The following is a 25,914-nucleotide window of genomic DNA, read 5'->3' as shown; positions in this document are numbered from 1 at the left end:
CCCCCTGCAACCTGACATCTATTACCCATCTTGTCATAAGGGAAAAAGTTACTTTACCTCGGAATACCTCTACATTTTGTACACTGGAATACCCCTTTAATGTTAGGACAAGCCCTATATTATAGAGGGTTGCCGGAAGTGAGAATCCCAGGTATCTCTGTAGAACGTGGGAGTTGTCAGAATTCGGCAAGAACCTTTTCAAATTTAGAGGACCAAAAAAAATATAAGAGAAGCAGATGTAGCGAAAAGGAATTACTGGAAGGTTGGTGTTGTCTTCTTGTACAAGCGGCACAGCAGAAAATACTAAATCATAATCCAGAGGCTGCTGTCGGGGAGGGGGGGGGGGCACGCTTCCTATTAGGTAAAAGGTGGTAACCATGGCAGCAAAAAAGTTAATAACTCATTAAGCTTCTCAATTAATTATACAGGGCCGAGTAATTACGGATGAATTGGTGGAACAAACTGTACGTGCCGCTGGCTGTGTAGGAGCAAAACATTGTGTTTATGAAGGAGCATGTCATATTAGATCTGTATGTACAATCCCTGCACGGCCCTCCTCCCACACTGGTGGCACTCAAGGTAAATGCTCCATAATTATGCCATATATTCTACTTCTTTGTGTTATAAGGCAAGTCATCACAAGCATCACCACAGTAGGAGCCATATAAAACAAGCACATGTGGACATTTAGCATGAAAATACTTTAAGAACATACTTTTAACAAGAATAAACTTTTGACATGTTCAGCCCCTGACTGATCAGTAGAACAAGGAGACGACCACACTGTGGTACACTCCTCTCCCAGCTCTGCCTCTACAACCTAGCCAGAGCCCATAGAATTACACTGAAAGTCAGTCTAGGTCAAGTGACATGAAGTAGTGGTTAAAGGTGCACCGTGTTAAAAATTTATATTTAAAATTTTGATTCTTTTTGTGATATTTACAACTATTACTATTGTGATATTTACAATTTACAACTGATATTTTCTCCATATTCCGACCGCTATAACTGTAATTTTCCATCTACAGGCTAGATGGGTCTGTAGGGTCCGCTGTAGTTTTTAAGTTGGGGGACATGGCTTTTGAATCAATATTTTTTGAGAGGATTGTTGATTAAAATACAGCTGTTCTGGCATTGGGTGGGTTTTTTCTTGATGAATAAGACATTCATCATACAGTAATAAAGTTGATAACAGATATGATAACCAAGGGTGGAGCTGTAGAGAACAGCAGACCTTATTCCTATCCATGACCAGCCACTCTGAAGCACTCTCCTGGTTCTGATCAAAGCATGTTAAAGACCTATACAGCGCCCATTTAAGATGCACTTTTACAGAGGATACAAAATAAGGTCTTACTTAAGGGTCTGGTGGACTTCTGACCACCAGTTGTAGTTAGTGTAGTCGATCAGCAGCAGGAACTGACACCAGAGAAGAACTAGAGAAGGATGGGTGGGAAACATGGACTCCACCAGGTCGCTCAGGCTCTCCAATGTGTAGAAGGTCCCATTGTCGCCACTTCCCTTGAACAATCTTGTAGCTGCGTTAGTGATTCTTCGAAATGTTCCTGGAAAATATTGATGAACAAATTACCTTTACCTAGTAGAAAAAGCAGCCAAATGCATACTAGGTATATTTTCCATTCTGGATTCTGGGAGAGTTAAGTAAGCAGTAAAACTTATGGGTGCTATACTGGCAGCACTATTGCTTGCTGCTCAACCAGAATTTTATCTGCCGCTATAAACTTGTGAATAAAAATGACATGATGTGACACCTAGCAGTCAGATACATTCTCATTACATCATAGGAATAGATAGAGCCGCGGGTTGCGGGTCATACCCGGGGCTCTATTCATAAAAGGGCCAGATAGGGAAATCGGCGGGGGGTACAGAGGTTGGACCCCCCCCCATAATCTCCTACTTTTCCCCTATCCTGATGATAGGGGAAAAGGGTATTTTTCCCTGAAATACCTCTTTAAGCCTACCTGCCATTTACACAGGGACATGTAGAGCGTTCTGATCTTTCGATGTATGTACACATTGTTGGTTTGTAATTACAAATGTTCATACAATAGAGTATACGAACGATGGTAATTGTTGTCGTAACTAACGACTATCCTTTTGTGTATTATGGTGAATGATTTCAGGTGGTTCCCAAAAATGCTAACAGGACCCTAAAGCAATAGCTTCCACTTATTCTAATGATCGGTGTAGATCTCAGGAGCAAGACCCTGACTAATCAAAGCTTTTCACTAGTCAAAAGGTTTTCTAAATAGACAGCTATGCTATATAAACCTGTAAAACTACAAGGCTAAACATAAACTGTCAATCAACTGCAGACAGTATTAGAGGTATGTAGTTCTACTGCTGCTTACATAGGACAATTTGGCATTTGTGATATTCTACTGCTTTGTGGTGCTCTACCCCCATCTAATGGTTGAAAAAAAACCTGCAACCTTTAGTTGCATTGTGTTCTTTATACAGCACTAGTACTAGTATATACTCTACATCAAGGGTGTCAAACTATCACCACAAGTGCAGCGCTACCTATTGGGGCCCAATAATTGACGGCTTACTTACCAGACTTGAAGATATGGACCAGGCACATGAGTAGGGTTCCCAGCTGCTGACAGTAAAACGTATGCTGCTGCTCTCTCAAGTCCACCTTTAGCTCCTTGTGCACTATATCCTCCAGCAGTATTCCCACCAGCTGTAACAGGAACCTAGATGGGGGCAAAGCAATAAAGAGGACTATGACAACAGGTCAACAACTAAGCATTATACAGAAGATTAAAGCATACCTGACATCGCATATAGCAGTACTATATCTGGCAATCATTTATGTTAAATAATGGCATTTTTCTGAAGATTGAGCTAAATGTGTAATTTTTCCCAGAGCTGGTGGGCAGCAATGGTTTTGCAGCTCTGTTCCCCTTAAGTGAATGGAGCTGAACTGTAAGGGCCCTATTCCACCGGACGATCAACGTTCAGATTATCGTTAAATCGTTAGAATCTAAACGATAATCGTTCGTTTGAAATGCAGTTAACCATTAACGACCGAGCGAGAAATCGTTGATCGCTTTATAAGACCTGGACCTATTTTTATCGTTGCTCGTTCGCAAATCGTTCACATTGAATAAGGTGTCGTTCGGTCGTTTGCAGTAGATACGAACGCAATAGCGAAGAAAAAACTAACGCAAATACGATCATAAGTAACTATTATCGTTCCATGGAAATGAGTGAACGATTTCAGGTCTTTGGCAATAGCGGTCGTTTGAGATTGTTAATCGTTAACGATTATGCAAACGATAATCGTCCGGTAGAATAGGGCCCTAATACCACACAAAACCTGAGGACAGGGGGTGGCGCTGTTTTTGCAAGAAAGTAGCTGTGCTTTTTCCCAATCCTGGGTAACCCCTAAAGCACTGTGCCAGTCAGAAAAAAGAGGATTTTTTACTCACCGTAAAATCTCTTTCTCGTAGTCTTCATTGGGGGACACAGATACCATGGGTATAGGCTGCTGCCACTAGGAGGCGCTGACACTAAGAGAAACAAAGGAAGTGACTCCTCCTGAGCAGGATATACCCGCCCACAGGCACTGAGCTAAACCAGTTTGTACAAGAGCAGTAGGAGAAGTCAAGAACAGGTAAAGTAGGAATAACACCAAAAACGGAGAAAACTACCATACCGAGGAAAAACCCCAAAAGAAAATGGGTGGGTGCTGTGTCCCCCAATGAAGACTACGAGAAAGAGATTTTACGGTGAGTAAAAAATCCTCTTTTCTCGTGCGTCTTATTGGGGGACACAGATACCATGGGACGTCCAAAAGCAGTCCATGGGGTGGGAAAGATAACCGCTAGACAAGAGCGCTTGGTGAGAAGGCACAGAATAGCACCAACACAACCATCAACTAGGAATAGAGCAAGGGATGATGCTGAATGCATCAGAGAAAACCCCTACAGGTCCGCAGCAAAGGAAAAAATGTCTAGTCCCTGGAGCAACGTGCTGCACGGCAGACAGAGTGGGTTGTGTCCGTCCTAGAAGCCAGCAACCTGATGTAACATCGAGTCCAACAGAACTAGTAGGCTAGATGTGGGGAAAAAAAGCAGACGCCCAGCCAAGTGGGTGACCACAGGCGGCAGGGACTTACTCTGAGGTAGAACAGAATAAAAGGCAAATACAACCATGACGGGAGAGACTGGAAAATGTTTCATGGCACATAGAGGTCTAAGGCGTCAAATAAAGGAGAGAGAGGACTGAGCGTCTCTCATAGAAGGTGCCACATGAGATGCAGGAGAAGCTGCGTCCTTGACTATGGAGCTGGGAAGAATGGCCAGGCTGGAAGCTCCATGGGCCCAGGAGTACAGTCTTCACTGAGAAGACAAAACTTGAGCACAAGAGAAGCCATGGCCTATGACATGAGTTATCCCATCTGAGAAACACATGTTAATAAGAAGAATCAAGCTGTCCAAGCATAATGCAGTCCAGGGAAGGAAGGAGCTGGAGGAAGGAAAAACAAGATCAGAATCTTGAGTAAGTTGTCCTGGAAGGAGTACAGTAGTACCTGGTACCCCGCAGTGCCCGGCAGAAAAGAGGAGCAGAGGAAAGCCGGTAAGCCGGGGAAAAAACAACTCCATGGGCTGTTAGAGCCTTAGAAAGGAGGTTGATCATATAAAACACTCCGCTCCAAGGAAGCCTAGAGGTACTCGAGAGCCTGGAGTCCCAGAAGAAAACTGTCAAGGGAGGTCAAGGTAAGGCTGATGGGCATGGGAATTGTCACAGGACAATGGGCACAACAGGTAATACATAGACTAGAGTCCATATGTAAACTAGATCCAGAAACCAACGCCTCAAAGGGGTGAGCGGAGACGTTGCTTGGTAAGAGCAGAACAGCAAATGTAAGTCCTGCCAGAATGGGCCAGTGAACAACCCTGTTTCCAAGGAGAGGAAACAGTTAAGGGATTAAGTTCTCAAGGAATCCACATGGGAGACAACATAAGGGAGGGGGATGGCCAGTCAACAACAAGACCAAGGACAAGGAATTCAAGCAGGAGTGCTCATAGAGGCCAGTGAGGGTCAGAAACCCACACCTGCCTGTCGGAAGAAGCTATTACGGAATAGCAGTCCTCAGGAGGATACTTATACTAGATATTCCATCCTCCTGGAGGAGGGAAGGGCTGCTTGAAGATTTTCTGACTGAGTGGTAAAAAACCAAACCCAGGATGGGGGGGTCATGCACAACAGTGCATTAAGCCAGGGAGAAGGAGTAATGGTGTAAGCGGGAGCACTGCAAAACCCTGAACTGAGAGCAATGCTTCATAGTCCATATGGCCAAGCAAGGACACCAGGAGAAGCTAGACCACGAAGAGACCATACACCTATTCTTAGGACGGTAGAGAAACAGTGCAGGCAGTAAACAGGAAATCCTCACCCTGTGAGACTGCAGCTGCCTAAGAGAGAAGACTAAATACTTGCCATGTTGGCCATAGGCAGATGCAGAAGGAGAAGTCCTAAAGTAGCACTGTGATAGACATGTAGGCAATTGATGTCCTACATACACCAGGGGTAGAAGAAACCCTTTACTGTTTTACCTGAGGAGCAGAGAGGCCTCACTTCATCCAGATCAAAGAGGGGACGGCCTAAGCAATTCAAGCCATACTACTGGGGAACAGCCAGCGAGACAAATGCCAGAACATGGTAGTTATGCCCAGACAAAGGACAGAAGAACTACCCTGACAGTACCAGGATGAAATAGTGACCGGATCTGTATGCTGCCGGCCACTCAGAGGACCAGAATATGAGAGTCCAACAGTCCAGGGGCAGGTAAAGCGAGGGGTTCTGTACCTCGTGTAGTGGGACACGTAGCAGGATGCTTGGGCTTTAGAAAGGATACAGCCCAAGAGGAATACAACAAGGTTACGCTGCCTGAGAGCAGGTAATGAGACTTGTTAGTGGAAACATATAGAAGACAACATGGTGTAGTAACAAGTTACCCCATGATGATCCCCTGAAGTGACAGGCACAGATCATGGAAGTCCTACGAGGATGAAAGGTAATATACAGGGTAACACGAGCAGAGTAGCTGCAAGCAGTAAGTAACAGAAGACCAGCATTCAAGAGATACAAATACCTGGACTGGAAACAGGTAACGTGCCTGGTCAGACCTGTAAACAGAAGCCTACAGTGTGTGCCCTGGGAGCAGGGAAGAGATCAGGACTGTGTCCCTATGTAAATGAGGACTGGATACGAGAACTGCCCAGCATCACCAGGATAGTGAGCAAACCTGAAGGTGGTGTATTACAGAATACCACAATCTGTGCACACCGAACTACAGGTAATGTAGTTGGAGCCATATCATGCAGCAGAGGGGAGAGGTCTGAATAACCTTGTACCACCACCTGGGAGGGGGTAACATGTCCAGTTCTATGTCTGTGACATCATGTAGTAAAGGAATCTATGTCATGAAGATGAGAGGCAGGTCTGAAGCACCGCCCGCTAATGGGTGATGTGAGTGACAGGACTGGAAGCTCTGAGTAACACCGGAACAACGACTGGCAATGGGTGATGAGTCTGGTCCCATAACCTGTCTAACAAACCATGTAGCAGACGGTTCTGTTGTGAGAGCACAGGAACACAGCATAGTAATAGGTAATGTGTCTGGTTCCATGTCCTGCTTGCGACATCATTTAGCAAAGGATTCTGCCTCAAGAAAACAGTAGTCCCCTTAGGAACGGTAATGTGTCTGGTCTCATGTCCTGCTTGTGAAACCATGTAGCAGAGGGTTCTGCTCAGAGATAGTTTGTCAACGAGTAACGTGTCTGGTTCCATGTACATACCGTGACACTGTGTAGCAGAGGGTTCTGCTCAGGGCACAGATACACTGTCTGGAAACAGGTAACGTGTCTGGTTCCGTGTACTTACCATAATACTGTGTAGCAGAGGGTTCTGCTCAGAGCACAGATACACTGTCTGGAAACAGGTAACGTGTCTGGTTCTGTGTACTTACCATGACACTGTGTAGCAGAGGGTTCTGCTCAGAGCACAGATACACTGTCTGGAAACAGGTAACGTGTCTGGTTCTGTGTACTTACCATGACACTGTGTAGCAGAGGGTTCTGCTCAGAGCACAGATACACTGTCTGGAAACAGGTAACGTGTCTGGTTCTGTGTACTTACCATGACACTGTGTAGCAGAGGGTTCTGCTCAGAGCACAGATACACTGTCTGGAAACAGGTAACGTGTCTGGTTCCGTGTACTTACCGTGACACTGTGTAGCAGAGGGTTCTGCTCAGAACACAGATACACTGTTTGGAAACAGGTAACATGTCTGGTTCCGTGTCCTGCTCGTGACACCGTGTAGCAGAGGGTTCTGCTCAGAGCACAGATACACCACCTGGATAGCGGGTAACGTGTCTGATTCCATGTACTTCTCGTGACACCATGTAGCAGAGGGCTCTCAGAGCACAGATACGCCACCTGATAGCGGGTAATGTGTCTGGTTCCATGAACATCTCGTGACACCATGTAGCAGAGGGTTCTGCTCAGAGCACAGATACACCACCTGGATAGCGGGTAACGTGTCTGGTTCCATGAACTTCTCGTGACACCATGTAGCAGAGGATCTCACTGAGGGCACAGAAACACTGTATGGTGATGGGGAATATGTCTGTGCGTATGTGGTTGGAGGGGAACCAGAGTGTCTGTATATAAGTATTAATGTAATCTTATATATATAAAATCTGACACAGAGGTGTCAACCAGCACCAAAAATGCTGGATCTGCAGACCAAGGGTTGCTGGAACATTATATGGAACATTGGCCATAATAAAACATGATGCAAGCCATTCTCATATATGTAATGGTGTAATAACCACTTCCACCAGTAGGTGGCAGGAGAGATGCATCAAGTGTCCCAAGCTGCTGGAATAGAAGGGCAGTGTGTGTGGTAGCTCCATCAGGAGACCGCACACACACACACACACATGGCAGGGGGAGGGGGAAGCAGCATCCCTCAGTGCAGGCTCTGGAGAGAGCCAAAAGGGGGAATGCCACGGTCCGCGCTGCACCCGAAAAGGGGCGGGGCCTACCGGGAGGGGGCGGAGCATCTTACTGTGAAGGCTCCACCGAGAGCCACAGGTAAGATTAAGGTGGGATGCTGAGGCCCACCCGACTCCCGAAGGGGGCGGGGCCTGCCGGGAGGGGGCGGAGCATTCCAGTGCAGGCTCCACAGATAAGAAAAAAGGCGCAATTCTCCGGGCCGCGCGGCACCCGGAAGGGGCGGGGCTTACCTGAGAAGGCGGGGCATCCCCAGAGCAGGCTCCAGTGAGAGCCAAACATAATGAGAAGTAATGAAGAGGGCCGCGCAGCGCCCGAAAAGGGGCGGGGCATATCAGGAGGGGGCGGAGGTAGCCCTGTGTGTACTCTGGAGAGCCACAATATAGGGAAACAAAGGGACAGGATGCCGCGGCACCCGGTAAGGGGCGGGGCTTAGGGAAAAGGGGCGGAGCATCCTTTAGTATGGTCTCTAGAGCCACATGAAAAGGAAAAGTGCGGGAAGCTGCGGCCTGCGCAGCACCCAGTCAGGGGAGGAACATCCCTCACAGTGGCACCCAGAGAGAGAGACACACTAATAAAAATAAAATGGTGGAGAGGGCTGGCCTGCTACCGACTGAGGGGAGAGGAGCATCTGCCTGGGGAGGGCTGCAAGTGACTGGAGAGGGAGAGCTGCCTATGTGGAGTAAAATGGCGGCCTGGGAGGGAGGGCAGGGGGAATATACTCACCTATATAGGAGCACATACTCACCATTGTCGTCTTCAGCCGGTGGGTGCCTCACCTTACGCGCCAAGCTCTGGGGGGCGAGGCGGGAAGGGGCTGTGCGGATACAGAGTCCGCAGAAAGGCGACCAGATAGTCAGACTGATCTGGGGCCCTGGTGTCACGTTGCCGGCCGGTGGCGACCGAGGGTAGACAGTCCATCTATATTTATGGTCTGTTCCCTGGTCGCATAGTGAGGGGATCAGGGTGGGTCTAGATTACCCACCGTGCCCAAGAATCCATAAGACCTAGAAGGAAAAAGAAAATCTAACTAACTAAACATAAAGGAAGAAACTGGCCTGGAGAACCCAGACCTGTGTCTGCCTCCTACTGACACTAAGCTAAACTGGTTTACCTCAGTGCCTGTGGGCGGGTATATCCTGCTCAGGAGGAGTCACTTCCTTTGTTTCTCTTAGTGTCAGCGCCTCCTAGTGGCAGCAGCCTATACCCATGGTATCTGTGTCCCCCAATAAGACGCACGAGAAATTTGCACTGAAACTGTATAATACTTCACTTCTATTTTAGTAGCGTTGCATGGAAAGTTAACACTTTCCCTATAGTATCCCTATAAATTACAGCTGGTCACTAGAGATTCCAGCAAGGGGACACTGGGTGACCTTTAAAAGCCATATACATGAGCATCACTAATAAAAGTCCGAGCTGTCGTCTGCTTTCGGTCCTATGACAGTATAACACAGAATAAAGAAAAAAAAAATCCTGACAATTAATGTTAGATAATAGGTGAGCAGAAAGAATGACCATTGCTGATGGTCCATACTCACTAACACATGAAACACTGTAACTTCTATGTAATGCTGGGAGGATTAATCGCAGTGAGTTCTTTAGCAACTCAACCTCAGAATAACCCTCCCAGTATTACAAAGAAGCTACAATGTTGCAGATAAAGCCAGTCAAGGACTTGTTTACATCAGCCGTCTCAGAAGGTAAGAGGGGAGGAGGGGGAGATGGGGAGAAAGGCTCACAGATTTTTGTGTTTTCAGCAGAAAGCAGCAGCTCAGAACTCTGGGAAGGAGACTGAATAGATAATAACACGTATGGAAGGAATTGTTAGTCTCACTATGGGCAGCAACATATGAAAAGTTATGTTTGAGTGGAATACCCTTTTAAAAAAAGTAAGGTTCTCTATTAGAAGTAAATCGCCAGAGCTGCATGTGGGCGCCAGCATCAGTTTAAGAGCAGTGGCCTTACAATTATATAGAGAAATAGTTATAATAAAGAGTGTGCACAATGATTTGCTTACATCTATTACATAGCATTAGGCTGCTCATACCATATGTATGCTTTAGGAGGCAGATTGTCCTGCTTCCAGGATCGCCCTTGTCAGGGCGGAAAAAACACTGGACTAGGTAGGGTCTACAGCAGGGATGTGGAACCTTTGGCCTCCAGCTGTTGCAAAACTACAATTCCCATCATGCCTGGACAGCCGAAGGAATAGTAATTTTGTAACAGCTGGAGGGCCGAAAGTTCCCCATCCCTGGTTTATAGTGGTTAAAAACAAAAGCAGTCATCAACCTGTTCTACTTATCAATGTATTTATTTTGCACTTACATTTTGGTGAAGCTGGTGTGACTAATTTGGTGAATGTGGAGGTCATGCATTTGCACTAGTTTATAGGTTAGGATTTCATACCATTACAATAAAGGTTATGTTTTAGAGGTTATCAATTTGATCATATACACCCCTGGAACCTGTAAGACCTAGATGTTCTGCCTAGTGCATAGATACAAGTAACACATGTCATGGACCACGGCGGATCTTTGCTGTTATTTAGAAGCAGAATCAGTGATGCAATGTATTAGGAAAAAACAATTACTGTGCACCCTCCTCCCCGTTAAAGGGGTTATCCAGGCTTAGAAAAACATGTCTGCTCTGTACCAGAAACAGCACCTCTCCTGTTCTCAATTTGGGTGTGAGTTTTGCTGTTCAGTTGCCTTAAAGTGAATTGAGCTAGATAGTAATACCACACACACAACCTGCAGACAGGGGTGGCGCTGTTTTGCAAGAAAGTGGCAGTAGTTTTTCTAGCCTTGGAAAGGCCCTTTAACTCCTCAGGGGTACACATTGAAGGTGTAACCAGTTGATGTGGCACCTATAGATCTCCCCCTACAATATAAATCCCATTCCATCATGTGATTGGTGAGCTCTATTTAGAAGTGTAAAATCTACCGTGAAAAAGTTTCCTCTGGAGGAACTTTGATCTGATACTCCTCCTCAGAGTGTTGATGGTTATTGTCCCTGTCCCTTAATCGAGCAATATTCTGACATGAGATCAGGAGAGGCGAGAAGGACAGTTCCTGGATCCGGGACAGTACAATGTCCTCCGTAGACTGTGAGATAAGGACACGGAGAATTGCCAAGATTCCAGATATCCATAGCTGGACGGTGCTCACGGAGGCCTGTGTTAAATCAATATATAAAATGACTCAAAACATACTACCATAACATTGCAAAGAAATAGTAAACTCTTATGTGGGGCGTTAGCCATTAGCTATGACTGGACCTGACTCTCTACTTACCATAGTGTATGGAACAACGAACATGCTTCTCAACAACATGTCTACAGGACGTAGGGAAGAAGGAGCCAAGGTTTCAAATAAACTATTCAACACCCCCAGAGCTTCATGAGAGTCTATGTGCATCTAAGAGACAGAAGAAGTCATCAAACTTCATTCATCATCACAACACAAGGAAGTAATGAAAAGCACAGGATAGTAACACATACCTGCTGCTTGGCCAACATGGGTAAGATGACATCGGCTATCTGTCGGGATAACCGCTTCCACTTATCTTCGTTCTCTTTGTGACACTGCTGTAGCACCAAGATGAACATTTCTAGGACCTAAAAGATACAAAGTTCTAAGAAAATAAGGCCATGCTAGAGAGAAAGGAACACAGTGCTTTGTATAAATTGGGGTCAGCAAACGAGTGGGCAACAAAGCATGCAATAAGAACCCCACATTCGGATAAAACCAAACTGGGCCTGCTTCTGAGATGAGGAAACAGTGTTAGACTATAAAACGTAGATGCCCGAGGTTTGGAGATGGCTCTCCTGGATTTCACTATATTACTAACATTTCCATATTTATCTAAACTCCCTATTGCTTGCAAGAACAACAGTGAGAATTAGTGCCGTATCAAACTGGGTGATCATCGTGCAGAAAATCGTTATAGCGTTTGAATTTAAACGATAATCGCCCTGTGTAATTGCAGGCAGTGATCGAAAAATATTTTGCGTGTCGTTGATCGTTGATTTAGGTGTGACCCTAAAATCATTGTTAATCGTTCACTGTAATTCCACATTAGTTTACTAATCATTGAGTGTAATTGCACATTGTTCCTTCTTTTGCTGGGATCAGATAGAGTAAATGATCGGTGTAACGATCGTAACTAATCGTGAACGATTTCAGGTTTCTCGTTTGCGATAGTTTATGGTTAAAAATCGATTTGTCTAATAAGACTGTTACACACTGATGATGTAAATCAGTGAACTGTGAAGTAATACAACTTGAATAAACTGCAGCCCTAACATATCCTATACTCTATATACTACTATGTGCGGGCCAAAGAAGGACATGCAACACATATGACAGGTAACACCTCATCCAACTAGCAGAATGAAGGAACAGCAAAGCCTTATTTTGCAATGCAAGGCGTCCAAAAGCTCTGACACCAAAGGGCCCCCCACATTCTGCTGGATTGCAAAACCAGAATGACCAGTCTCTTAATGGTGTCCCAGAGATGAATGTTGCATAAATGATCAGAATGCACCTTTCATGACAGAGCTGTTCATTTCCTGAGGGCTAAACAGTGTCAATAATTCTGGGCAGGTTTGACCCCTATAAGGGTAGTCACTCTGGTCTGTCGAGTTAAGTATCACTGAATGAATAAGAGTTCATTTTTTTTACTTTACTGTCTAGAAATGGAAATGCAATGGCTGACGCTTCCTCACCTGATGATACTGGATCAGTCGGAGCAGCATTGACACCACAACTTCTTTCTGAGTTTCCAGTTCCTTGCCCGCATCGGCTTTATTTGCTCCCCTTAATACGAATAAGTCATGGACTATGGGCTGGAGAGCTGGAATAGCTAGGAGACAAACCCAAACGCATAGTGACTCTCTTTATATTATTGTAACACAATTGCATTTGGGACAAGATGGCTACATTGTAGTGGAACACTACGGTCACGTAATAACATGTAATGTCTACCTACCATGGGTCACAGCTTTTCTCCCACTGGCCATTATACCATCACACAGCTGGATGATTTTAGGAATGCCAATGATCTGCTTGGAATGATAACGCTCATAGGACAATAGTACCAGGAAGAAGAATACATTAGGAATGATGGCTTCAGATTCCCTGTTTTGTTAAAGGAAAGTTAAAATTGATGTTGTATAAATTACAGATATGTCTAATAAACAGAGATATGATAGGTACGAGAACAGCTTACCTGAACTGACCCACTTCAATGTACTCAAACTGCTTCAGTACAAAGCCAATAAAGACCTAAAAGGCATGAAAAATAATGGCTAAAGCTTAAAATAACACAGAGATTATATAGCACACATGTCTAAAAGAGACAGACCGGTTTATTCCCTTGTGCCCACTGCTAGCAGCTTCTAAACAAGTCTACATAATAATATAGTGTATACTCACAGTCATAATAAAGCCTACAGCGGGCCTCGTTTCTTTATAGTGGTTAGGGTTAGATGAAACTCAGCAAAATATTACCTGGTCTGAATCTAGCAGGCAATAGTTGACACGGAGCTGGACAAGTTGGGCTAGCAGGTCGAGGACTTGTCTCTGAAGTTGCACAGATGTAGTTGTGGTGTACTGCTTCAAGGCTTTTATAACCAGGGGCTCAAACAGGCGAATGTGATTGTGAATGGTATTCTGTACAAAAAAATAACATAGAAATAAATAAATAATATAATAAAATAACATATAATATATTATTATATATATATATATATATATATATATAATATATTATTATATATATATATATATATATATATATATATATATATATATATATAATATATTATTATATATATATATATATATATATATATATATATATATATATATATATAATATATTATTATATATATATATATATATATATAATAATATATTATATATATATATATATATATATATATATATTATATATATATATACACACACACACACACACTGGTATAGGGCATCTTACATGCAATGCTTCCTGGGAAATGTATGCAATTTATCTCTCCTCCAAAAGAAAAAAAAACAACAACTTAACACTAAAGAAACGTGTAACACTACTAGGGGTATAAGCCAAGCCAGAGACACCCACTATCTTCTATCTTCTGCAGGAGAGATCATTTACTTGGAGCATTGCTTATGAATCTAGTGGTCACTACTAATGTTAGCTTTCTTTGCCTAACAAAGCAACTCTGCAGGGTCTAGGCTGCCAAAAAACAGGATCCTCATTCCTTATTAGTTCAAGGCTTTTTATTTGATAATAAGAAATAATATGGACATCTCTGTGTACCAGCAGTTTTTTTTTTTTAAGGTCAGACTGCCGTTTCTGCTTTCCCTTTTAGAACAATGAGGAGCCAAGGAGGGTTCTCCACTAACACATATGGGACCCTGAAAGGACGTAAGCGAGCGCAGATCAGCAAGATTGACGCTTGTTTTCAGTGTCTTCAGAGGTCACAAATAATTGTGCAGCCAGGCCACACGAACAACCACTGTATGGTTTGTGAGGACATTCCCAGTTTGAAGCTGCATAAAAGATCAGTCGATGAGCTGTTTTTCCGCTGCTTGGCTGATTGCTGACTCTATTACACAGCCCGGGTATCAGGAGAAGAAGCCTTTCTAGCAAAACTTCTTGTCAATAACCAGCTTGTGTAAAAGGGCTTTACACAGTTGGACTTACCTACCTGAGCGCCATCTGTGCTACCCTGTGCAATACTATAGTAAACTAAATAGTCTAAAAAAACAATGACAACCCATGTGTGTGTATAATATCTATCTATATACACATACATACATACATACATACATACACACACACACCTATCCATCTATTACTACTTTTTCAGCATAGCTGTACAATACCGGGACAAGCAAATACAGACAAGATCACAAAGGTCAGTAATAGATCAATGACAATTTAGATTACTTTGTCGGCTCGATGCTTAGTAACGTTGGTAATGCTGTTCTTCAGTTGGGAAGAAACTTTCTGGAGAACATCAAACCATCTGTAGGAGATAAATACAATAGGTAATTCATCTAGAAAACTAAAAAAAAATAGGCAATCGATTTATCTCTGAACAGGCGATCTTACCCCGATGCGTCCTGCTCTTGGTCGGCTTGAACCATATTTCTTAGACTGGCATCTGCCAATGCCTGGGTGAAATGTGTGTAGGGAGCCATGAAGCAGTAGTGGTACAAGCCAGGTCGCAGGTTAGAGGAGCCCAGGCGCTGGGCTTTGCCTTGTGACTTTCCAGGGTTGGAAGATAAAGCCTCAAACTGTGATGCTAAGTTAGTCCCAAACAGAGTCTTTAAGAGCTGAAGAAAGCAGATGGGATGACTAAATAAATATATATGCAACAAGAGGACTAGTAAAAATAAAGTGAAACTCTACTTTTGATCTATATTTGCTATTGACTAGGATGCTTTTAGTATTTCTTTATCATTTTTACTTTACTGTTTGGTAGATCAGTTGACAGATCATTTTGGCTCATGTTAAAAAAAAAAATTAAAAATTCTAACTTCCTCTGTATATAAATAGTATCAAAAGTATATAAAGTTTTCACGTGTTAAGGCATCCTATATACCTGCACTTGATATTTCTTCTGTGTACATGACAGAAGCTTCAAAAAGGTTCTCAGCACTGGATAAACCCTACTTGTAAGAGGGGCTCTTTGTCCCCTCCACCATCGGGGCCCCCAGGGATCAGCTATAATTTGTGCAGTAACTTCACTGTAAATTTAAAATTTTCCTGAGACGCCACATAGGGAAAAATAAGCATTAAAGGGGTGTTCCTATACAAGAACAATTACAATGCTTAAAAGGAATATGCAGGTACAAATTGAACAGGAAGCACCAATGAAAAACTGGCAATTATTGAACCTAAATAATGCAGATACAGCAAAATTACAACTTCCATCACACTCTAAAAGCTAAAGGCCATCAAGGCATGATGGAGGTTAAAGTCTTGCAACAGTGGGAGAGCCACTGTTCTGGGGGCACTGTTCTTGGTGATAGGAAGCATGTATCACCAACCAATCTATGTGCTGCCCACAATTCTATCCTTTTCTAGAAGACTGTGAATTTCAGCTTTATCACATAACATGGGGAAAAACTGTGCTCAATATTCCTGCAATGACGTTATACCCGGGCTTTGGACTTGGGTTGTAAATATCCGGATAAGTCCTTGGTCATTGATCCAGACTGCTGCAAACAGACCTCCTGCTCTGGAGGAGTCACAGCTACTGTGTATGTTACATGCTGTCATATTCACTAGGGGGGCATCCTGTAATACTACACTTCTGTAGAGTTTCCCTTACGTGTAAAAGTTTATCGCTTCATGGCTTGTAAAGCTAGACAGATTATTTACAGAAAGTGTAATTCTCTTGCCGCTATTGGTTTAATCTTACCTGCTGAACACACACAGTGGCCATCACTGGTTCACGGCTGAAACAGGACTTTAGATAACCCAGAATTTCTTCAACGCACTGTCATAAAGAGAGGCACAAGCAGATCAGACATAGAGCCGAGGATATTAGGTCACTGCTCACAATAACTAGTAGATAGTAACATGGCTGAACGACAAGGAGAAGGGTAACACCTTGTTGTCAATCCATTTAAAGGAGAAGTCCGGCGTTTTTTTTTTTTTTTCAATTATTATAAAATCCAGCAGGAGTAGGAGAGATCATAAGGAGCAGCTACTTACCTCCCTCCATGCCTACAAACCGCTGTGCCAGAAGGCCCAGGACCCCTGCAGGAAGGCATTTTTCCTGAGGTGTAAAGACGTCACAACATCCTGCCCCAGTCATTGAATTGGCTGAGCAGGCTGTCAATCACCCGGGTCGTAATGTCGGCTGAAAAAATGATCCCAGAGGCCAGGGGGGGTCCCAGAGCGGCCATCCAGTGCTGAAGTAGTGGAGGTTATTATGTCCTGCCCCCTGCCCCCCCCCCCCCATTTTCCAAAAATAATTGCAGCCCCGGACTTCTCCTTTAAACCTTTTTCAGTAAAAAAAGAGTTTGGAGAAAAAGGTCATGTTCTGTTCTGTCATTGTTATTTCATGAGCAGGCCGAAAAACTTACATAGTACCTGTCAGGAGAACTAAAAACATTACTTTTTATATAGTTACACAATTGAACTGTTAACCTTAGTGTGTTGTATCTCAAGAATAGAAAAATCCTGTATGAGGCAGATGCCAATTACAAATAACATTCTCAAAATATGGAAAAAGAAGCCCTATGGACCCTACCTTGCCAATATCAGTTAGTGTAGCAAGTTCCAGAATCTGTGACAGCACATCAAGAGCAGCACGCAGGAAACTTCCAAACTTCTCATTGTTATTCTGAAGGTCAAGGGTCACCTATAAAATCCAGAAAAATAGTTTCTTTTGAAATTTGGTCCCTTTCTCTCGCTGTCATGTTGACAGCGGTTTCCTAGGATCCCGACTGCGGCTATTAGCTTCGAGAGCAGTGGGCAGACCAGATTAGTATGTTTTTACTACTATTATGTCTCCCTCTGACATCCCACATGTCAAATATGTAATGTCAGAGAAGGACACAGCAGTGTTAATACAGGCACATGGGTAGGACGCAATATTTTACATGTCATACGGTCTTGATGAAAACATACCTTGTAGTTGGTATATGTAGCCTTCAATACATCATATAGTTTCAAATATGATGGAAGGTGATAGAAGCTGCCAAGAGATTTACTTGCTTGAGCTGGACCTGAGGCATCTGTCTGCCTAGACGCTTTAAAAAAGTAAGAAAATAGGTCAGGAACATTCACTGCTATAAAACAATGGTTCCTGAAATTTTCATCTTTGTTAAGGTAGAAGACATTAATATCTGTACTGTAAGGGGTCTGTAAGAGAGACCAATGCTCACTGTTAGCAAGCACTGATCTTGTCGATGGGTGGTCTTTACAATGCAAGGTTCGAGCATTGTGTAAATCATTCATGGAGCCCCTTCTTGCAATTATTCATCGGCTATAATACACAAGGAGACGGGCAGGCGACAAACTAGCGTTCACTAATGTGTGACACAAGGTGATGTTGGCCTATATGGCTTATAATCGCCCATGTAATACGACTAACTTTAAAGAGGACCTGTCACCCGCCGTGCCGGGGTGACAGGCTTCCGACCCCCTGCTAGAGCCCCCTAATACTTACCAGATCACGCTGGGTCCTGCTTCTTGATGGAGATTTCAGCGCCCGAAGCCCGGCGCGCGCGCTCCTGAGATGAGTCCGATGCCCATAGAGAATGAATGGTGAGTCCGACGCTGAAATCTTCATCACCGGATCAAGAAGCGGGACCCGGCGCGATCAGGTAAGTATAGGGGGCTCTAGCAGGGGGTTGGGAGCCTGTCACCCCGGCACGGGGGTTGACAGGTTCCCTTTAAAGCTAGGCATACCTTTCAGATAGTTATCGGACAAATGCTCTAAGGTTTCTGCTCAGTAGGTGTTCAGAACTTCAGCCCAAACGGCTTTGTGTCCCATGTACCTGTAGTGGCATCAGTGGACTTCTTTGGGCTTAATGGAACCGCTGTTTGCTCTGCACTTTCCTTCTCCTTTCCTTTTCGTCGTATGGGACTTAAGGAGGGTGGGTTAGTAAGAGATGGGAGTGTTGCCTGAATGGAAAAGGAAAAGAAAGAAAAATTTCCGTAAGAATGTGTTCACGTGTGCATCAATGGGCAGGCAAAGGTGGTTAACATCGCTATGTTAAAGGATCTGCTATTAATCAGAAAAATCCAAGCTAGGGATAAAAGTAGAGCTTTTTATGGACAGCCAACTTCAGGCAACACAATAAACTCCCCCCCGCAAACCTTCTTTACATAAGCCTTAATCTTACCTTCACCACAGGGCCAGGAGTAACATCATCAATCACATGAGCGCATATGTTGATAGCCTTTAGTAAGTGAATAAACAGCTGATCCACCATGCTAACTATCGAGCGATCACCTAGTGCAGGCCATGGCTCTTCTTGTTTGTTAGCTCCCTGGTTCGCTTCATCCTCAGGTGTCCATGGGTTTTTCAGAGACTTTGGAGCTGTAGCTGGGAAATAAGAACCCAGTGTGAATGGGCTGGTGATATACGAACATCTCACACATAAGCACACTAGATGGCATGCAGATATACTCACCGGACAACAGGTTTCCAGTCAGGATCAAAGCATCCTGATGAGCAGAGAGATCTAGGGGGAACCAGGCAGATGACAGCAGGGACAGGATCATGTTGGCCATGCCGGCGGTGCAGCTCTTACGAGGCTCCTCTGAGGGGCTCTGCTGGGAAATGCTGAAAGCAACATAAAACCAACATTGCAAAATCTAAACAGTAAAGTAATGTATAGAGCTGCTTAGTCTCCATTATGGCACATAGAAGAGTCCGGAGTGGTAAACTACCCTCTCTATGAACTCCATATGCTCTAAGATAGATAGGGGCTACAAAGCATCTTCAAATGTCATCAGGCGAAGAATGGGTCACAGGGATGCCAATATAAACTTATTCTTTATCCTGTGGGGGAGTTCAAAGTGGCAAATTAAAGTACCATAGAACAGAACCATAGCCCAAAATTATGAAGTGCTGCGGAATCTGTTGGCTCTATATAAATAAAAAATTATTATTAATATTAACAGCTAAACTGACTTGTAAAACTTTTTCCGCTGTGCTCATAGTGATTCAATCGCAAAAGATTTCCTGATCTCCTCTGAATATATGAATCTTGCTGCTTAACCCGAATGCGGTAAAACGGAAGGCCCAACTTTATACATGTGCCAATAATAGAAAAACCCACCCCTAACAACTTCCAACTCCCACTTTCTGTACGAATCCTCTACCACTTTATTTTCTGTGATTTACCTGAAGGACCGTCCCCTATTCTTGTACACTTGGATCCGCGAGGCCTGTGCACTGGAGGAGATGATGTACCCACAATGCCAGCCAACACTCCACGTACATACTGGATATGCAGTTGACAACAGACATAAAGCTTCACAGCAGCCAAACTAGAAGGGAAAGGGGAAAATAAATTTTGTGCCAACACGAAGCTACTTTTGTTATGTGGGGATTACACAAACCTTACAGCTTCATTACTTGTAATTGGTGCATCCCAGATGTCAGACCCCCCAGATCATAAACACATCCTAGAGCTGTGACTTGACTTTATAAAATGGAGAAGTGCCTTTAAAGTGCAACAGTAATTTCAAACAACAATATCAATAGTACAAGCAATTTTAAGAAACTCTGTAATAGGTTTTTATTAGGCAAAAGACCTTCCTTCTGTACTCAAAAAGCTGTTTCCCAGCCCCCCCCCCTTGATTCTTATCTGTTCATTATCAGGAACAGTTGTCTACATTACAGAGGAGAAAAGTAAAGATGGGGTTGCTGTGTCCATTATAACCTATGGAGGAGGGGGCGGGGTTAAATGAGCAGGAAGAGGAGAGAACCAGCCCTGCAGTTTGGAGACTGTCTGGCCACAGAAAACATTGGATTAACAGGTGCTGCTCAGTGCCAGTCTAGGACCTTGATATGATAAGACTGCAGGATGTTGTGCTGTGCTGGCTCCTATACTGCAAACTGCACGGGCTGGTTCTTTCCTTTCCCTGCTCACTTATCCCCCTCGGCCCCTCCTCCCTCCAGAGGGATCTGCAACAGATCGGTAGTAATGTGTGTGTGTGTGGGGGGGGGGCCTTTGGAATACAGGAGAAAGCTCTTTTGCCTAATAAAACCTATTACAGAGTTTCTTATAATCACTTGTACTATTGAGATCTGCAAACTTGTTTGAAATGACAGATACAGTTTAACTAGTCCTAAAGCCTCAGTATTTGCAACCAAAACATATGCACAGTGAGCAGGTTACAAAGGTTACAAATTTTGATATCTGTTCAGCAAAGAATTTCAGAAAAATTACCAGAATTATACTGGTATTTTATAATAAAATTTAAAAATAACCCCATGTTCTCCATTCTTATGGCTGGGTTTAAAAGCAACTAAATAAAATTACCGTGAGAGCTCGTGTGGTCGATGTGGTTAACGCATGGGAGACGGCTGTGATGACCTTGGACAAGTTATTCTCCATGCTGACATCTGTTGGGACTTGCAGAATGTTGTACCCTCTGTAGATCCTGCAAGCAGTTTAACAATCATTAGACTAAGGACCCTTTTACACAGAAAGATTATCTGACAGATTATCTGCCAAAGATTTGAAGCCAAAGCCAGGAATGTATTTGAAAGAGGAGAAATCTCAGTCTTTCCTTTATTACCTGATCTCTGTTCATAGTCCACTCCTGGCTTTGGCTTCAAATCTTTGGCAGATAATCTTTCCGTGTAAAAGGGCCCTTAGAGTAACAAGCTGTAAAGCCTTGGGAGCACACACACACTTTAAAGTTACATTTGCCAGGGACGTAACTAGAAATGGCTGGGCCCCATAGCAAACATTTGATTGCCAGCCCCCCGACTGACCATAAACTCATCAAGTGTAGTCATAACATTTAACTGCAACTGTTTGCCAGGAGGGCCTGCAGTTAAAGGGACGCTTGCAGCACCCAGGAGACAGTTTGGTCACCAGGTGCTGCAAATGAGGACGTCTCAGTTCATTGAAGGAGTAGGCCACTGGGCCCCCCGAGGTGGCGGGCCCTGTAGCAGCCGCTGTGGTGGTAGTTACTCCCCTGACAGGGTTCTGGAGCAAAGCATGCTGTACAGTAATCAGGGCCCACTGGAGGATCCCCCCCACTGGGCCAGCTTGATGCCGAGATCCAGCTAAGCCTTCTGAGATGGCAGAGGATGATGTGTTGTCTGGGAAGAGGAAGGAGCTGGAGAACTGCTGAGACAATACCCAAAAAAATACAGAAATACACAATTTCGTGTCGGGGGCGAATGATGCGAAAGCATCCTAGAGCCATTACAACTTGGGTGATATTGTGTTTATATAAAACATTTCTGATACTCGAACAGCCCTTTAAATGATTTTTATTTTATTAAACCACACAAGGGGCTGACCTCCTCACCTGGTGATGGTACTGACGGCAAAGTGAGACGCAGGCTGAGTCTCATGCATGAGGAGCTTCAGATATACACTGCTCTGGTCTCGAGCCGCTGCCACCACAGGATCGGCTTGTCCCAGATCACAGCTGTAAAATAGCTTTGGAACCAGCCTGTGGGGTTAAGAAAAAAAACCATGCAAGTCAATAAACATAGGGTAGGCACTTGTGCTTGTCCACACAAACGTAAAGTCTTGTTATTGGTCCTTTCATGTTCTTTTGATTTACAAGGCTTACAAATTTTTAGAGACAACTCTAGCACCATCAGTTTCTGCAGCAGTTGATTCTTAAGAGCTTTTCCAAGATCTGGGGGACTTTAGTATACAGAAAAAAAAAGACTCTTCACTACTGGGCCCACTGCTGGTTTTTTGGGCAATGATGTCATGTTTATTGACAGGCCACCTGACCCTAATGGAAAACCGTGGACCAGCTCTATAAATGTAACGTCTCTCCCCAATAGATTTGCAGCTGGGAAAATATAGGGTTACAGCAATACATATCTTTTAGGGTTTTTTTTAGTATATCAAGTCTAGTTCTGCAGCTTTTAGATTTTTTTTTTAACGTTGTCTCATTAAAGCGGGGATTGGGAACCTAAAGCCCTCCAGCTGTTGCAAAGCTACAATTCCTATCATGGCTGGACAGCTGAAGCTTTAGCTGGAGGGCGAAAGCTCTTCCATCCCTGCAGTAACAAGTATAATTCCAATGATATCGACTCCATTCAATCCTGAACAAAACCGTTAGGCTTACCTAACCAATGAGGCCGCCGCTATGTGTCTCACCCTAGCATCTTCATCTCCTAGAAGACTTATGATGACGCCATTTAGTACACGGTCCTGAAGATGCAGCAACTGCAATACAGGGGAAATACTGAGGATAAATCATTCATATTAGAGATACAGACAGAGAGCAGAGCAGCATTTCATCCTACTATCTTGCACTGCAGCAGACACGATTAATACATGTTCAGGCTATACACTACATATTGTCTACCTAAAGATCAAGTATAAAGCATGACTATGTCTTGGCTTACAACAATTCAACAGTAGAGATTAGCGTGGCTCCCACGTGCTTGAGTCAGATCGCTCAGCATTTGGTTATCAGTGGCTGAAGAAGTTGTATTCAGCCCTAGAAAATATGGATACAGCCATAGGCCATATCCATGTTTTCCAGGACTCCCTAGGGCTGCATCCAAGTTAGTCAGCCACCGATATTCAAATGCCGAGCAAACCGACTCAAGCATGCTCGAGACGCACTCATCTCTATTCAACGTTTTGTTATGCTTAACATTTCCAGAGTAAACTTAAAGATGTATAGCTACTCTCTGTTACATATTCCTATAATATTACCTACTCATTCTGCAAATACAAGAAAATATTAGGCATATTTACCCCAGTATAAAAATGGACACCTCTATGTAATCCTTCTGCTCGGCCTTCCAAAAAACTTACTAACCTGTGGAAAGATAAGTGGAAGATATGATGTTGCTTATACTGCAACAACACATTCTGCGGCACTTCACAGCTCCTAGTGCACAACTATCCCTAATGAGACCGGCTAATTTTGTCAAAATGTGTACAACATAAAGTGAATCTGTCACTAGGTTTATTCTACCTTAAATACGGGCAGCATAAACTAGTGATAGAAGTGCTGGACAGAACAGCATATTACTTACATGATTCTCTTTAGCTGTTTCCCTTATACGCCAGAGAATGGGCTTTGTGCTGTGTCACGTCATCCACCCTTAAGTTGCTGATTGACAGCTGTCTGCCTATATACAGTATAGATAGACAACTGCCAATCAGCGGCCAGTGGGCAGAGGGAGCTGGTGCTCATGAATATCAAGGACTACCGGGAACACACAATGTAGAGGACTAGTAAGCAGTCCTCACTATTCAGGAGGATATCTCTGAATCAGCTGCACAGAACAATGTAAGTAAAACATCAATCTGTTCAGCTTCTCCTAAATAGGGCAGCATAAACCTACTGACAGTCTCTTTGACGTGTTAGATAGGAGCCTCTCAATAGAAAATGATGTAGAATCACAAATGCAGAAAAGCCAAAAGCTGCCACTTGGAAAACTTTTATCACTAGTGCAAGGTGAACATATATAGGCTGCATAATGTAGCTGCATAAACTCTATAGACTCCTATCCCTTCCTCACACTAAATTATGGTTAATTCATTCCAATAGCAAAAATAGGCACTCTGTGTTAACAAATGTATTTAAGCGAACTCTGTACCCACGAACGGTGCAAGGTTAGGGCATAGACACTCTAGGCCACACCAATTTGACACTGGGCTGCAAGTTTATAAGTAAGTTTTTATGACAATAACTGCATCACCTGCCGAATGGACCCCAGGACAGATCTTGGATTAAATGCAGCTATCTGACGGTACAAGCGGTTTGGGCCGGGACAGATTGTGGGTACAGAGTCACTTTAAGACTATTACTAGTCACTTGCTATGAGTCCTTTGATATGTTCCTGCAAAAATATTTAGTACAAGAATAAATGGGCGGCCGAGGTCAGGGTCCCATAAGGCCAAACAATTTTTCGTTTCAATAAACAATAGCAAACAAGCGCTTTTATGAACAACCTAAAATTGATCACCATAATACACAGAACAATAGTCAAAGTTATGAGTGTTATTATGATCCTATGTATACTCTATACGCAAAAATGATATTATGTTCTTTCTTACCGAAAATCAATTTCTGCCAGAGTTTCTAGGAGCTCCGTCCTGACAAGCCAGTAGGAACTGTTCTTAAGTGTCAGCAGATCTATGATCAGCTGCAAACCAAGCTGGCTGTATGTACTGCAACATAGACTGGATATACAATGCTGAAGGAAAAAAAATGTTGAGGTTACAGGATGTTATTCACAAGATAGGGGATAAGAAGCTAATAAGTGGGGGTCTGACCGCTAGGACCCCCACCAATCCTAAGAACAGGACAACATTATCCCTGGAATACTCCTTTAAGTCAGTGTGTTGGTCTAATTTTGTTGTCTTTATCCCAACTTCCTGTCTGATGTACATCTTGTAACAGACTTCCTGTACCTAGCTTGGAATTCAGCCAACGCTATCTCCCCTCCCACTGAACTATCCTGACTCTAACCATAGACAGAGCAGGCTAAACTCCTGGCTAGAGTGTACACAGGAAGACCGCTACAGGACATGCACCAGAAAAAACATGGGACTAATGAAGAAAGCAGAGTAGACAGTTTGCAGAAAGACCATATAAAAGTAGTAAAATAACCATTTACCTATAAAACCTACAGTCTAATAAATTTTATTGTCAGAAAACCCCTTTAACACTACAAGAGGCAACAATGACATCATGACTATAGGTGATTATTAGGGCTTTCAACAATAGTCTGACAGTTATATAGGTATTAAAGACAAGCTATTACAGCTTTACAACTTCACATCAACCATACAGCTATATAATGTCGAATGGGGTGAACGGATGAGGATCAGCATCAGAGTCCACTCTATAGACAGCAGGACTCGGCTGCTATGTGTAGCAGACCCCTAAAGATAATGACTGACACCAGTGATCCCATTATGCTTATTACAGACCGTGTGTGAGGCAAAACCTCCCCATGTACATACTGAAACCCCTATTGAATTGCTTATTAGATACCGTCACATTTACCTTTGGTGTCATGGCTTTTACCTGTTGGATTCTGGCCAATACTCCGCATACAGTGCTTTCCTGTTTGGGGCACTATTCAGCAAATAATATGGCCCAATCACTTTATAGAGAGTGGATTACAGATGTTCTTGTTAGATTAAAAAAAAACA

The 25,914-nt window shown here is 43.5% G+C and overlaps 1 protein-coding gene across 3 annotated transcripts in view; it reads right to left on the bottom strand.

Moving 5' to 3' along the window:
* Window positions 1–25,914, bottom strand: part of HTT (huntingtin) — a 120,288-nt gene that overhangs the window by 44,076 nt on the left and 50,298 nt on the right. For 2 of the 3 annotated variants that reach the window (XM_069977352.1, XM_069977354.1), the window contains 23 exons: window positions 24,811–24,950; window positions 23,500–23,563; window positions 22,859–22,959; window positions 22,079–22,225; window positions 21,076–21,196; window positions 19,932–20,077; window positions 19,216–19,367; window positions 18,925–19,127; window positions 18,577–18,703; window positions 17,705–17,826; window positions 17,325–17,435; window positions 16,488–16,565; window positions 15,173–15,396; window positions 15,008–15,086; window positions 13,567–13,728; window positions 13,286–13,341; window positions 13,046–13,194; window positions 12,783–12,919; window positions 11,556–11,672; window positions 11,350–11,472; window positions 11,000–11,229; window positions 2,578–2,720; window positions 1,358–1,565 (listed from right to left, as the gene is read on the bottom strand). In XM_069977352.1, the coding sequence (XP_069833453.1) occupies window positions 1,358–1,565; window positions 2,578–2,720; window positions 11,000–11,229; window positions 11,350–11,472; window positions 11,556–11,672; window positions 12,783–12,919; window positions 13,046–13,194; window positions 13,286–13,341; window positions 13,567–13,728; window positions 15,008–15,086; window positions 15,173–15,396; window positions 16,488–16,565; window positions 17,325–17,435; window positions 17,705–17,826; window positions 18,577–18,703; window positions 18,925–19,127; window positions 19,216–19,367; window positions 19,932–20,077; window positions 21,076–21,196; window positions 22,079–22,225; window positions 22,859–22,959; window positions 23,500–23,563; window positions 24,811–24,950 (3,140 nt within the window). The remainder of the gene's footprint in view (window positions 1–1,357; window positions 1,566–2,577; window positions 2,721–10,999; window positions 11,230–11,349; window positions 11,473–11,555; window positions 11,673–12,782; window positions 12,920–13,045; window positions 13,195–13,285; window positions 13,342–13,566; window positions 13,729–15,007; window positions 15,087–15,172; window positions 15,397–16,487; window positions 16,566–17,324; window positions 17,436–17,704; window positions 17,827–18,576; window positions 18,704–18,924; window positions 19,128–19,215; window positions 19,368–19,931; window positions 20,078–21,075; window positions 21,197–22,078; window positions 22,226–22,858; window positions 22,960–23,499; window positions 23,564–24,810; window positions 24,951–25,914) is intronic. The other variant, XM_069977353.1, reaches the window with a different exon arrangement.

The sequence above is a fragment of the Dendropsophus ebraccatus genome, chromosome 7 (genome assembly GCF_027789765.1).
Source record: "Dendropsophus ebraccatus isolate aDenEbr1 chromosome 7, aDenEbr1.pat, whole genome shotgun sequence".
NCBI classification, from domain to species: Eukaryota; Metazoa; Chordata; class Amphibia; order Anura; family Hylidae; genus Dendropsophus; species Dendropsophus ebraccatus.
This window is presented reverse-complemented; position numbering and strand designations above follow the sequence as displayed.